Source organism: Bufo bufo, chromosome 6 (genome assembly GCF_905171765.1).
Source record: "Bufo bufo chromosome 6, aBufBuf1.1, whole genome shotgun sequence".
NCBI lineage: Eukaryota > Metazoa > Chordata > Amphibia > Anura > Bufonidae > Bufo > Bufo bufo.
The window spans coordinates 194,061,491-194,074,152 of NC_053394.1; the positions used below are offsets into that span (position 1 = coordinate 194,061,491).

A 12,662-nucleotide genomic window follows, 5' to 3' on the forward strand; every position below is an offset into this window, starting at 1 on the left:
GTCTATCTTTCTTTTTTTACTATCTATCTATCTCTCTATTTCTAGGGTGGGGGGGGGCTGCTGGCACTTGGGAAGGGGTGTGTGTCTGGAACAGTGGGAGCCGCTGGCACTGGTGGTGTGGGCTGCATTTATGGGGGGCTTCTGGCACTGGGGGGGCGTGTGTGGCTGGAACTGGGGGGGGGGGGGGTCTGCTGGCAATGGTATGATGTTTGTGGCTGAAGCTGTGGTTGCTGCTGGCACTGCGGGGGTGTTTGTGGCTGGAACTGTGCGGTGCTTCTGGCACTGCGGGGGTGTTTGTGGCTGGAACTGCGCAGTGCTTCTGGAACTGCAGGTTTTTTTGTGGCTGGAACTGTGCGGTGCTTCTGGCATTGCGGGGGTGTTTGTGGCTGGAACTGCGCGGTGCTTCTGGAACTGCAGGTTTTTTTGTGGCTGGAACTGTGCGGTGCTTCTGACATTGCGGGGGTGTTTGTGGCTGGAACTGCGCGGTGCTTCTGGAACTGCAGGGTTTTTTTGTGGCTGGAACTGTGCGGTGCTTCTGACATTGCGGGGGTGTTTGTGGCTGGAACTGCGCGGTGCTTCTGGAACTGCAGGTTTTTTTTGTGTCTGGAACTGTGCGGTGCTTCTGGCACTGCAGGGGTTTTTGTGGCTGGAACTGTGGGGTCTGCTGGCACTGCAGGGGTGTTTGTGGCTAGAACTGTGGTTGCTGCTGGCACTGCGGGGGCGTTTGTGGCTGGAACTGTGGGGGCTGCTGGCATTGGGGGGGCTGAGGGCACTGTGGGAAGGTTGTTTGGAACTGGGGGCCTGATGTCATTGTGGGGGGCTGCTGGCGCTATGCGGGGCTGCTGTCTCTGGGGGTGTTTATGGCAGTTGGGGGGGGGGGGGATTTTGGCTCCTGTCGGATTTATTTTTTTAATCATTTTATTATTAGGGTCGTTCCCAAAAAAATAAAAATAAAAGAATAGAAAATATCTGCGGTGGGCAAGCCCAGATCTATATTTTAAAAAGTAAGTATTGAAAAAAAAAAATAAATTGTTCATATATGAGGAAATAGTGCTCTACAAGTTCCTTTAACGTTATCTGCATTTTGTCTGGTATTCTGTTGCGTACAGATGTCCTCAAAGAAGACAACCATTGACTGGAGTAACCCACCCAGAAGGCGCCGCCGTATTCAGTGGCCGGTAAGTATAAAATCAGCACTTGGAGTTTTTACTGTTTGATTCGTTGCATTAATCAGTATGTGCTCTTATTATAGATTTCGTCTTCATCATCTGCGGAGGGCTCTCCAGCTATGGCCAGCTCACCTGCCGAATCGCCAGCGTCCAGGGGAGGTGGACCAAGCCCGGACCGGGGTGGTCAAGATGTGTGTGTATGTATGTATGTATGTATGTATGTATGTATGTATGTATGTATGTATGTATGTATGTATGTATGTATGTATGTATGTATGTATGTATGTATATATATATATATATATATATATATATATATATATATATATATATATATATATATAGTGATTTTTTTATTTTATTTAAGTACAGTCTTCTAAAAAAAAAATATTTGTTTTTAGCAATCTGCACCTAGAGCAGCCAGCGAGGATCCCCCAGTCGCCTCCAGAGTCCGCGGGAATGAGCGTGGCGGTCGTAGACGTGTAAATATTGAATTAAGTAGTTTTAATTAGCATTTTGTATTTGGATTTACATTAAATTTTGTATTTCCTTTTTTTCAGGGTTCCGTAGGCTCCACCAGGGAAGATGAGGAGTTCGGGGTTCCGAGCATAGATAACCTGCTCCTCATCCAACTGGTGGAGGCGCGTCCAGCATTATGGGACCACTCTGACCGCCACCACGCCGATCATCGTCGTACCCAGCGGCTCTGGAGAGACATCTGTGCTGAAGTTTTTGAAACCTGGGGGGGATCTAGATACGGCGGCTCAGGAGAAATATGGTAAGTAAAACAATATGTATTTTAATACTTTAAAATATTGTTCTTTTCCTTTCATCATGCTGATTTTAGTTTTTATTGTTTTTTTCGATAGTCAAACTGGTTACAACGCGTTGGCGATCTATCCGGGACCGCTTCAGGAGGGATTACAACAAGGAGGTTCAGGCCCCGAGTGGCTCCGGAGGAACCTCAGGGGCCACCTACATCCATACGGCGGCCCTGGGGTTCCTACGAAAGGCAATGGCACCAAAAAGGTAAATATTTATAACAACTGTTCAAAAAATAAATTGTAAAGGGGCTGTCTGAGACAGTGCAGCGTTTGGCTCCCCTGTTTTGGCCAGCCCCCCCACAGTCAGATGGACAACTTTTCTCTCCGTCTGAGTTTAAGGGGCTGTCTGAGACAGCGGAGTGTTTGGCTCCCCTGTTTTGGCCAGCCCCCTATGGTATACGGTAGACATAGCATAGAACATGGATGTTTTATTTAAAGAACAATTTCGAACTTTCCTTTTTTTTTTTTTCTACAGAAGTGCCAGCAGAACTCGGGAGCCTGACCAACCTCCTGAGGCGGAACCGGAACAGATCGCCATCACCAGCCCTCCTGTCCCTCATGTATCGGCTCAGGATAATCCGGGTCCCTCCGCTCAACAGAGGCTCTTAGGTTTTCGTCAAAATTTGAGAGCCCTGGTGAGCAGGCAGAGATCCAGTAGGCCAAATCGAGCCGATTATGCGAACCTTGTAGAAGTCGTTTCCGACGCTCTAGAAGGTTTTGCCCAACATCAGATGGAGTTTGGTGCTGACTTGATTCGCCGCTGGGAGGGGGCGGAGTCGGCGTTTCAACGCAGCCCAAACTACAATTATGGGCTAAGCATGGTCAGTTTGATGGACTCAATGACGCCCGAGCAGTTGCATGAGTTTAAGATCATGCTAGAGAACGGGTCATGGGAAATCATGCACCACCCCCATCCCACACGAGTGGCCAGTACCGCCAACCTTTCCCTTCCCACCCCCCCGAGCATGTGTTTCCTTCTGCTTCTTTTTCTTCTCCTGCCCCGTATTTTCCTCCTACTTCTTTTCAACCTCCCTCCACCTCTACACATGCTCGGGTCCTCTCCTCCTCAGACCCTTCCTTTCTCCACACCCCGCAATTACGCCCTGCATCCTTTCCTGTGGCCCGTAGTTTTACCTCAGTGGATCGCCAGGACAGGGGGGCTACCATTGCCAACCCCAGACCATCAACCCCACAACATTTTGAACAATTGTAAATATAATTTTTGTTTATATTTATTTTATTTATTTTCTGTATAAAAAATAAAAAAATGTTTATACTTTACTGCACTGTGTCTGTGTTTTCATTGTCCTGTACAGGGAACCTTGGCAATATAGCTGTGTTGAAATTAAAACTACCCTAGTCTCACTACTGTGCGTTTATTACAACACCCTTGGTAGTTTTTATATCAAAACAGCATTAGTGCCAATGTCATAAGATCCATTAAAACCTGACCATCAATAATGAGCTATCTTTTGGCTCTTTATTGATCGTAGACCCTATGATTGGCACATGAACAAGCAAATGCTTGTTCATTGTTCAATCTTGTGCCCTTTCATATGAGCCCTTGTGGGAGTCACGGTCCATCAGCATCATCAGGAATTCATTAATAAATTGTGATTTTAACGTTTAATGATTTCCCAATGACGCTAATATAACTAGTGTGATTACCACAAGGGACACGCAAGGGACATACAGTTTTTAAAGGGGTATTCACATAGACAATGGGGGGATTTCACTTGAATATGTCCCCATTGTCTGATAGGTGTAGGAAAACGGAGCGGGGAGCACTGTTGCTGTAGGACACATTTCCCATGGTATGTCCACCACCAAGCGCTAATCCCCGCCTCTCACATAGAAGTGAATGGAGGGCGGCAGCACAGTGCGACCTAATCTACTTTCTTGGCTTCGTTCTCAATATATGTGAGGGTACCAGCCGTGGGACCCGCACCTATAAGACAATGTAGGTATATCTTAAAGTGGTATGCCCCCATTGTACGAGATGAGAAAACCCCTTTAAGGCCTCTTGCGCACGACTGTATGCCCCAAGAGACATACGGTCCGTGAGCGGGCCATATGTCCCGTAGTGGCATTGATCGTGCGCACGAGAGCACACAGCATCATAGTGTACAATCATCCTGTGCAAGTTGAGCTGCCCGCGGGGATATAGTCTTGCACTAATAGATCATATGAGTGCAGGACAATAGCCCAGTCTGCGGCACAACATGGTCAGCATCATGATGCTCTGTACTCCTGTACGCACGATCAATGACGATCAGGGACATATGGCCCTCTAACGAACACTATACATCTTTAAGTGCATGTAGTCATGTACAAGAGTCCGAAAGGTGTGGTCCATTATCAAAGCCGGACCAGCTTTGGAACTTCAACAAGATAGCCCTGGAGAAATATAGGAGCATTACAACCCTATAGATCTGAATACATGAAGATGGAACCTCGAGATCCTTTTCCTTCCAAAACGGATCCGCTAAACGGATGACAAAACGGAAACCAACGTGACAAACGGATCCGTAAAACAGACGGATCCGTACAAACGGATCCGTCTGAATGGCTTCCGTTTGGCTCCGTTTAGTCAGTTTATTGACGGATCCGTTTGAAATGCCCTTCAAACGGATCCGTGAAACGCTAGTGTGAAAGTAGCCTAACTGGTGTTGCCGTATTCAGAAAAAAAAAATCTAAGAAATTGTGGGCTGCATTTTCTCCTGTTACTCCATGTAAAAATGAAAAGTTTGGAGCTAAAGCAGCATTTTAGTGTAAAAAAATAAAATATATGATCAAACTTTTTTTTCATATAAAAAATAGTGTTGTGCTTTTTCATAAGTGTAAACAGTTATATCTACTTATTTTAGTTATAATGGGTATTCATTGCCTTTAAGAGCAATGTTGATTTATATTTACTGTTTTGTATGGATTTTCATGTAGGCCAAAGTAAGTCCATGAGAAGATTACTGTGCTGTTCAAAAGCTAGTGTTATAGTAACCATATATTATACATTTAGAAAGTTAGAAGATACACCGCACCTGAAGATTCTGAGGCTTCATTGTTTTTTATATCTGAACATGAATTCCACAGTGTAAGAATTGTCTAGATGTTCCTCAAAGTATACATTCATGTATCAAAGTTTGTCCCTCGGCCCTGAGACAAGGCCTCTAGACGTCAGAGGTGTAGTAGTGAAAATATCAGGCATGTATGAGTTAACCCTTAATGGTATGATGCATATTGTTTATACAACAGTGCCACCTAGATATGAGCAGTTAATACTACATCAGTAGCAAAAGTGCATTCTGGGTAGTATTATGATGTCATGATCCTTATCAATGCACACACCCATCCAACAATGATTGGAAGTTCCAAACTCGGAGGGCGTGTTCATCTGATAAGTTTTGGGTTAAGAAACCAGTTACCAGAAAAGAAAGGGAGGGGAAAAAAAAAAAAAAAGGAAAGAAAAAACAAACATTGGGATTATAGACCTCTGGAGAATCATTTGGATTATCGGGAAAAACTCTTGAGAGCTGGCTGCCCCAAGACTCTGCACATCACTTGACCCTTGGGTAATGTATATTTTTGTTTTATGTAGTATTGATCTAAATTAATTGGCTTGATACTTAGTCAGATACCCGCTCATTTGCGGACGTGTAACGTTAGTTGCCACATCAGTATTTTCTCTGATTTCAGTTACTATGCATATAACTGAATAAAGGGGATAATATTGGAGAAACTCTCTGTTGGGAATCTTAATATTCCCTAGTTTGATATCAAGCCAATAATTTATAAGTTTTGTTGCAATACTACCATTATCTGAGTTTGGTCATCAATTTTGGGCAAAGCAAGGGCTCGTATCTGTCATCTTCTTAATTGAGTTTTCCGCATAATCCATTGATTGTATATCTCTCACAAATTTAAAGCTGTATTGCATAATATTCTTGTGTTGGTTGAGTATTGTTTTGTTGGCATCATATAGTGGTGAATGCTGGGTACTGCATATCATTGTATATTATTGAAATTTATGTTGATTCATTTTTGATTGTATTAAACTATTGTATAATAAACCATTTATATTTTTGCATAGACGCTTGTACCCTGTTTTACTGATTGCACAAAATAATCAGGTTCTTGATCGAACTCGTTTTGAGACGATTATGTCCATCTCCCGGATCAATATCGTTTGCATAATTTTTCTTTTGATCCGCTAAATATTATTTTTTTTTCTTTATATAAAGCATTTGCTTTATATACCCGACAATAGGCAATTCAAAATACAGAGGAGTCAAAGTGATTCCACATAAGGCTACTTTTACACTAGCGTTCAGAGCGGGTCCGTCTGATGTTTCATCAGACGGATCCGCTCCTATAATGCAGACGTTTGTATCCGTTCAGAACGGATCCGTCTGCATTATAACTTAGAAAAATTTCTAAGTGTGAAAGTAGCCTGAACGGATCCGTCCAGACTTTACATTGAAAGTCAATGGGGGACGGATCCGTTTGAAGATTGAGCCATATAGGGTCATCTTCAAACGGATCCGTCCCCATTGACTTACATTGTAAGTCTGGACGGATCCGCTTGCCTCCGCACGGCCAGGCGGACACCCAAACGCTGCAAGCAGCGTTCAGGTGTCCGCCTGCTGAGCGGAGTGGAGGCTGAAGGCCGCCAGACTGATGCATTCTGAGCGGATCCGCCTCCACTCAGAATGCATTAGGGCTGGACGGATGCGTTCGGGGCCGCTTGTGAGCCCCTTCAAACGGAGCCCCGAACGCTAGTGTGAAAGTAGCCCAAGATGCTTTTTTAGAGTATTTTTACAAAGAAAAATATTAACAAAACTTCAGAATCCACCAACCTAGCCTCCACCGAAACGCAGACAGCATGCCTGAGCTACAGATAGTTAGAAAACAGAGGAGGCGGTAAATTGTTCCTGCAAACGAGTGTAAGGTATTTCGAAAATAAAGGTCACCCAGAGTATTGATACCCACTGCTCTGAAAAAAACTGGTTCCTTTTGAAGTATAAACATGTGGGAGTTTCGCCAAACAGCTGAGAACCTGAAAAGATGCAAGGTAGGTTCCTCCTCTCCCCTTCCAAAGGCCTCATGCACACGACCGTTTTTTTTTTTTTTAAGGTCTGCAGGTCCGTGATCAGTGTCCGTTTTTTCTTCCGTGGGTCTTCCTTGATTTTTGGAGGATCCACGGACATGAAGAAAAATACGTTTTGGTGTCCGCCTTGCCGTGCGGAGCCAAACGGATCCGTCCTGAATTACAATGCAAGTCAATGGGGACGGATCCGTTTGACGTTGACACAATATGGTGCAATTGCAAACGGATCCGTCCCCCATTGACTTTCAATGTAAAGTCAGGAGTTAATATACCATAGGATCAGTTTTCTACAATCCGATGGTATATTTTAACTTGAAGCGTTCCCATCACCATGGGAACGCCTCTATGTTAGAATATACCATCGGATTTGAGTTAGATCGTCAAAACTCAGATCCGACAGTATATTCTAACACAGAGGCGTTCCCATAGTGATGGGGACGCTTCAAGTTAGAATATACTAATAACTGTGTACATGACTGCCCCCTGCTGCCTGGCAGCACCCGTTCTCTTACAGGGGGCCGTGATCAGCACAATTAACCCCTCAGGTGCCGCACCTGAGGGGTTAATTGTGCGTATCATAGCCCCCTGTAAGAGATCAGGTGCTGCCAGGCAGGAGGGGGAAGACCCCCCTCCCCTGTATTTAACTCATTGGTGGCCAGTGCGGCCCCCCTCCCTCCCCAGTATTATATTCATTGGTGGCCAGTGCGGCCTACCCTCTCCCCCCCCCCTCCCCCCACCTAATTAAAATCACCTTCCCCCATCATTGGTGGCCAGTGCGGCCTTCCCTCTCCCTAATTAAAATCTCCCCCCCCCCCCTCCCAGTTTAATCGATGGGGCTCCGATCGGTAACCATGGCAACCAGGACGCTACTGCAGTCCTGGTTGCCATGGTTACTTAGCAATTGCAATTGCTAAGTAACACCATGGCAACCAGGACTGCAGTAGCGTCCTGGTTGCCATGGTTACCGATCGGAGCCCCATCGATTAAACTGGGAGGGGGGGGGGGATTTTAATTAGGGGGGGGGGTGCGGCACCTGAGGGGTTAATTGTGCGGATCACAGCCCCCTGTAAGAGATCGGGTGCTGCCAGGTACACAGTTAGTATATTCTAACTTCTAAGTATATTCTAACTTGAAGCGTCCCCATCACCTCTGTGTTAGAATATACTGTCGGATTTGAGTTTTCACGAGTAGCCTACGGCCAAGGACAGGTCTTATTTTTTTGACGGACAGGAAACACGGATCACGGCCGCGGATGAACAACAGTGCATTTTCCGAGTTTTCAACGGACCCATTGAAAGTCAATGGGTCCGCAGAAAATCACGGAAAACGGAACAAAGGCCACGGATGCACACAACGGTCGTGTGCATGAGGCCCAAGTCATATATGCAGACTTGTCTCAGTTCTCCCCAAGGCTAGAATAATCTCCGAAATCAATCAACAATTATGTTAATCACAACGGGCAGAGAGCTATGTGGGAGAGGGTGCTGGCATACAGTGCAGTTCTGACATGCATTCAGGATGCAGTTTTCTATTTAGCCAGTTTAACAGCCTCGTTAAACCCTGGTGTTTTGCGTAGTGGGAATTAAATTTCAGCCAGAAACAATAAAAAAAAAATGCATCCTGAATGCATGTCAGAACTGCACTGTGTGCCAGCAGCCTTAGGCCTCATGCACATGACCGTGCCCGTATTGTGGCCCACAAACAGCAGGTACACAACATACAAGCACTGTCAGTGTTCCATGGGTTTTCTGTCCATGCCTCCGCTCCGCAAAAAAGTAGTGCATGCACTACTTTTTTGCGGCGTAGAACGTCGGATGCAGATCCCATTCAAGTGACTGGGTCCACGTCCGCAAATGACGGGCACAATTGCAGACCACAATTTGTGTTTCTCAGCACAGGCGGCACACTGTCATCTGCATGAGGCCTTAGAAAGAGGACCATGCTGATAATATTAAAATATTTTCATTTTTACTGCCGCGTGGGGTGTAGTTTCCAAAATGGGGAAACTGCAGGGGTTCCTTAGGGTCTCTTCCAATCAGACATGGCTGCTAAAACCAGTCCAACAAAATCTGCCCTCCAAAAAACATATGGCATTCCTTCCCTTCTGAGCTCTGCGGTGCACCCACACAGCTAGGGATGTCCCGATACCAGACATTTGCACAAGTACTTGTACTTGTGCAAATGTCGCCGATACCACTGCCGATACCTGATGGGCGTGCAGCGGCCAGTCCCGCGTCCCAGATGATCAGCAGTGGGGGCGGCGGCGGGTCCCGTGTCGGCTTCCATGCGGCGGCGCTCCCAGCCGATCAGTTAAAGCCACTTCCTTCCAGTACTCCGCATGAGTAGGATTACAGCAGGCCAGGTGGGTATGGTGCATGAAAAGGAGGAGAAATTCTGTTAATTTCGCTCCATTTCATGTTTAAACAGTGAATATAAAATAGGGTGGGGAGGGGGGAAAAGGACATATAATAGTGATTCCCAACCAGTGTGCCTCCAGCTGTTGCAAAACTATAACTCCCAGCATGCCCACACAGTCAAAGGTTGTCCGGGCATGCTTGGAGTTGTAGTTTTGCAACAGCTGGAGGCACACTGGTTGGGAATCACCATTATATGCCCATTTATTAATTTAATAACCCTTGTACAAAGAAAAAGTAAAGCAGTTGTCCATAGCAACCAAAATTCCAGCTTTAATTTTTTTTCATTGCTATAAGCAACTGCGCCGCAGTTTTTTTGTAAAAGGTTTGATAAATCACCCATATGACTAAATTAAATAGAAATTTGCTGTAAAAACATTACCACACCATAATTGGTATTGGGGAGTACTTAACTAAAATTATGGGTACTTGGTAGGGATCGACCGATTATCGGTTTGGCCGATATTATCGGCCGATATTGAGGATTTTGAACGTTATCGGTATCGGCATCTATTTTGCCGATATACCGATAACGTATGGGGAACACAGAACGCGCTGCTGACAGCGCTCTCTGTGTTCCCTCCACAGCACAGGGGAGAAGGAAGCCGTGTCTCCTCCCCCTGTGCTGCTGCTGCCGCTGCCGCCAATGAGGGGATAGAACATAAGAGGAGGGGCGGGGCTGTGGCCGCTGCGCCACCAATGAAGATAAGCCTTTCATTCATTCATATATACAGGAGGCGGGAGCTGGCTGCAGAATCACATAGCCGGCTCCCGACCTCTATGAGCAATAGCTGCGGTCCGCGGTAGTTAACTCCTCAGGTGCCACGGATCGCAGCTACCGCTGATAGAGGTCGGGAGCCGGCTATGTGATTCTGCAGCCAGCTCCCGCCTCCTGTATATGAATGATCGATAGACTTATCTTCATTGGTGGCGCAGTGCGCCCCCCACCCCCATCCCGGCCAATAGTAAAAACATTGGTGGCGCAGTGCGCCCCCCCCCCCCCAGTATTAATCATTGGTGGCAGTGGCCACAGGATCCCCTCTCCCCTGCTCCTCCGATCGGAGCCCCAGCTGTGTAAGCCTAGGGCTCCGATCGGTTGCCATGGCAGCCAGGACGCTATTGAAGCCCTGGCTGCCATGTTCAGCTCCATGCTGCTGTGTGCACAAAGCACAGGGCGGCAGGGACAGTGTGAGCTCCTATTCACCCTGATAGAGATCTATCAGGGGGAATAGGACAAGGGTTCTAGTCCCTAAGGGGGTTAAAAGTTAGTAAAAAAAAAACACAAAAATATTAAGTATAAATGAAAAAGATTTATAAAAAAAAAATACACATTAACAATAAACAAAAAAAAAATACACATTAACAATAAACAAAAAAAAAATACACATTAACAATAAACATATTAATTTTCAGCAGATTTGTGTAGGAATTTTTTTTTTTCTCAAAAATGAAAATTCCCAGAATATCGGTATAAATTATCGGCTATCGGCCTGAAAGTTCACAAATTATCGGTATCGGTATCGGCCCTAAAAAATCAATATCGGTCGATCCCTAGTACTTGGTGTTAAAAAAAAAAAAAATAATGGTATCGGGACATCCCTACACACAGCAGTTGAGAACAACATTGGGAGGGCGTTTCTGTAAAGTGCAGAATCATGGTAATAAATGTATAGGTTATTGCAATTAACCTTTACTGCGTTACAGAAAAAATTAAAACTGAAAATTTGGGATACTTTGAAGGGGTAGTTTCTAAAACTGGGTCATTTATGGGTGGTTTCTATAGGCCTCGCAAAGCGACTTGAGAACTAAACTGGTCCTTAACCCCTTCTGCCCCGGGCCAATTTTCGTTCTTCTGCCCAGGCCATAGTTTGCAAATCTGACATGTGTCACTTTATGTGGTAATAGCTTTGGAACACTTTTACTTATCCAAGCCATTCTGAGATTGTACTTCATGATAGTCATAAATTTGAGTCAATATATTTCGCCTTTATTTGTGAAAAAAAATAAATATATTTACTTCATGTTTGGATCATTTTGTGGATGCCATTTTATTTTTTGGGGACGTTAGAAGGCTTAGAAGTTTGGAAGCAAATCTTAATTTTTCAGAAAATTTTTCAAAACCCACTTTTTAAAAGGACCAGTTCAGGTCTGAAGTCACTCTGAGGGGCTTACATAATAGAAACCACCCAAAAATGACCCCTTAAAAAAGGCATTCAAAACTGATTTTACAAACTTTGTTAACCCTTTAGGTGTTCCACAAGAATTAATGGAAAATGGAGATGAAATTTCAGAATCACTTTTTTGGCAGATTTTACATTTTAATCCATTTTTCCAGTAGGAAAGCAAGGGTTAACAGCCAAACAAAACAATATTTATTACCCCCATTCTGCGGTTTAAAGAAACACCCCACATGTGGTTGTAAACTGATGTAAGGCCACACAGTAGGGCGCAGTAGGAAAGGAACGCCATATGGTTTTTGGAAGGCAGATTTAGCTGAACTGGTTTTTAGATGCCTTGTCCCATTTGAAGCCCCACTGATGCATCCCCCCTACAATAGAAACCCAAAAAAGTGACCACATTTTGGAAACTACGGGATAAGGTGCCAATTTTATTGGTACTATTTTGGGGTACATATGATTTTTAATTGCTCTATATTACATTTTTTGTGAGGCAAGGTAACAAAAAAAAAAAAAAGAAGTTTTGGCACCGGTTATTTATAATTTTTTTCTTTTTTGTTATTACTCTCTTGTCTGAGAGGCCTTTCTTTTTTAGTGTCTGCCTCTCAGGATCCAGGCTGTTAAATACAACTTTGAGATCCGGATGTTTTAGAGGACCTTGTAGAAGATCTTGTCTCTTCGGAAGGGATATTGGATCGGCAATAGACATATCCTTCAGAATTGGGAACCAGCCTCTCTTGGGCTAGGCTGGTGCTATCAAGATTAGAGTTGTTGAACTCGCTCTCAATTTTCTTAAGACCGCAGGAATCAGTGGTAAAGGTGGGAACGCATATCCCAGATCCATATTCCACTCCTAAGCTAAAGCATCTACTCCTGTCGGATTGTCTCTTGGATTTAGTGAATAGAAAATAATCCAGCTGAGAATTTTCTTTTGACGCAAAGAGGTCTATTTGTGGTCAGCCCCACCTGTGGCA

General features: G+C 44.7%; 2 protein-coding genes across 6 annotated transcripts in view; one reads left to right on the forward strand and one right to left on the reverse strand.

The window, feature by feature from the left end:
* Positions 1-12,662, reverse strand: part of LOC121005864 (catenin delta-1-like) — a 607,331-nt gene that overhangs the window by 577,669 nt on the left and 17,000 nt on the right. The window lies entirely within an intron of this gene.
* Positions 1,933-3,327, forward strand: LOC121005629. Its single transcript, XM_040438402.1, has 4 exons — positions 1,933-1,947; positions 2,039-2,198; positions 2,469-3,117; positions 3,310-3,327. The coding sequence occupies exons 2-4, from the start codon at positions 2,185-2,187 to the stop codon at positions 3,325-3,327; spliced, it is 681 nt and encodes a 226-aa protein (XP_040294336.1). The 5' UTR covers positions 1,933-1,947; positions 2,039-2,184.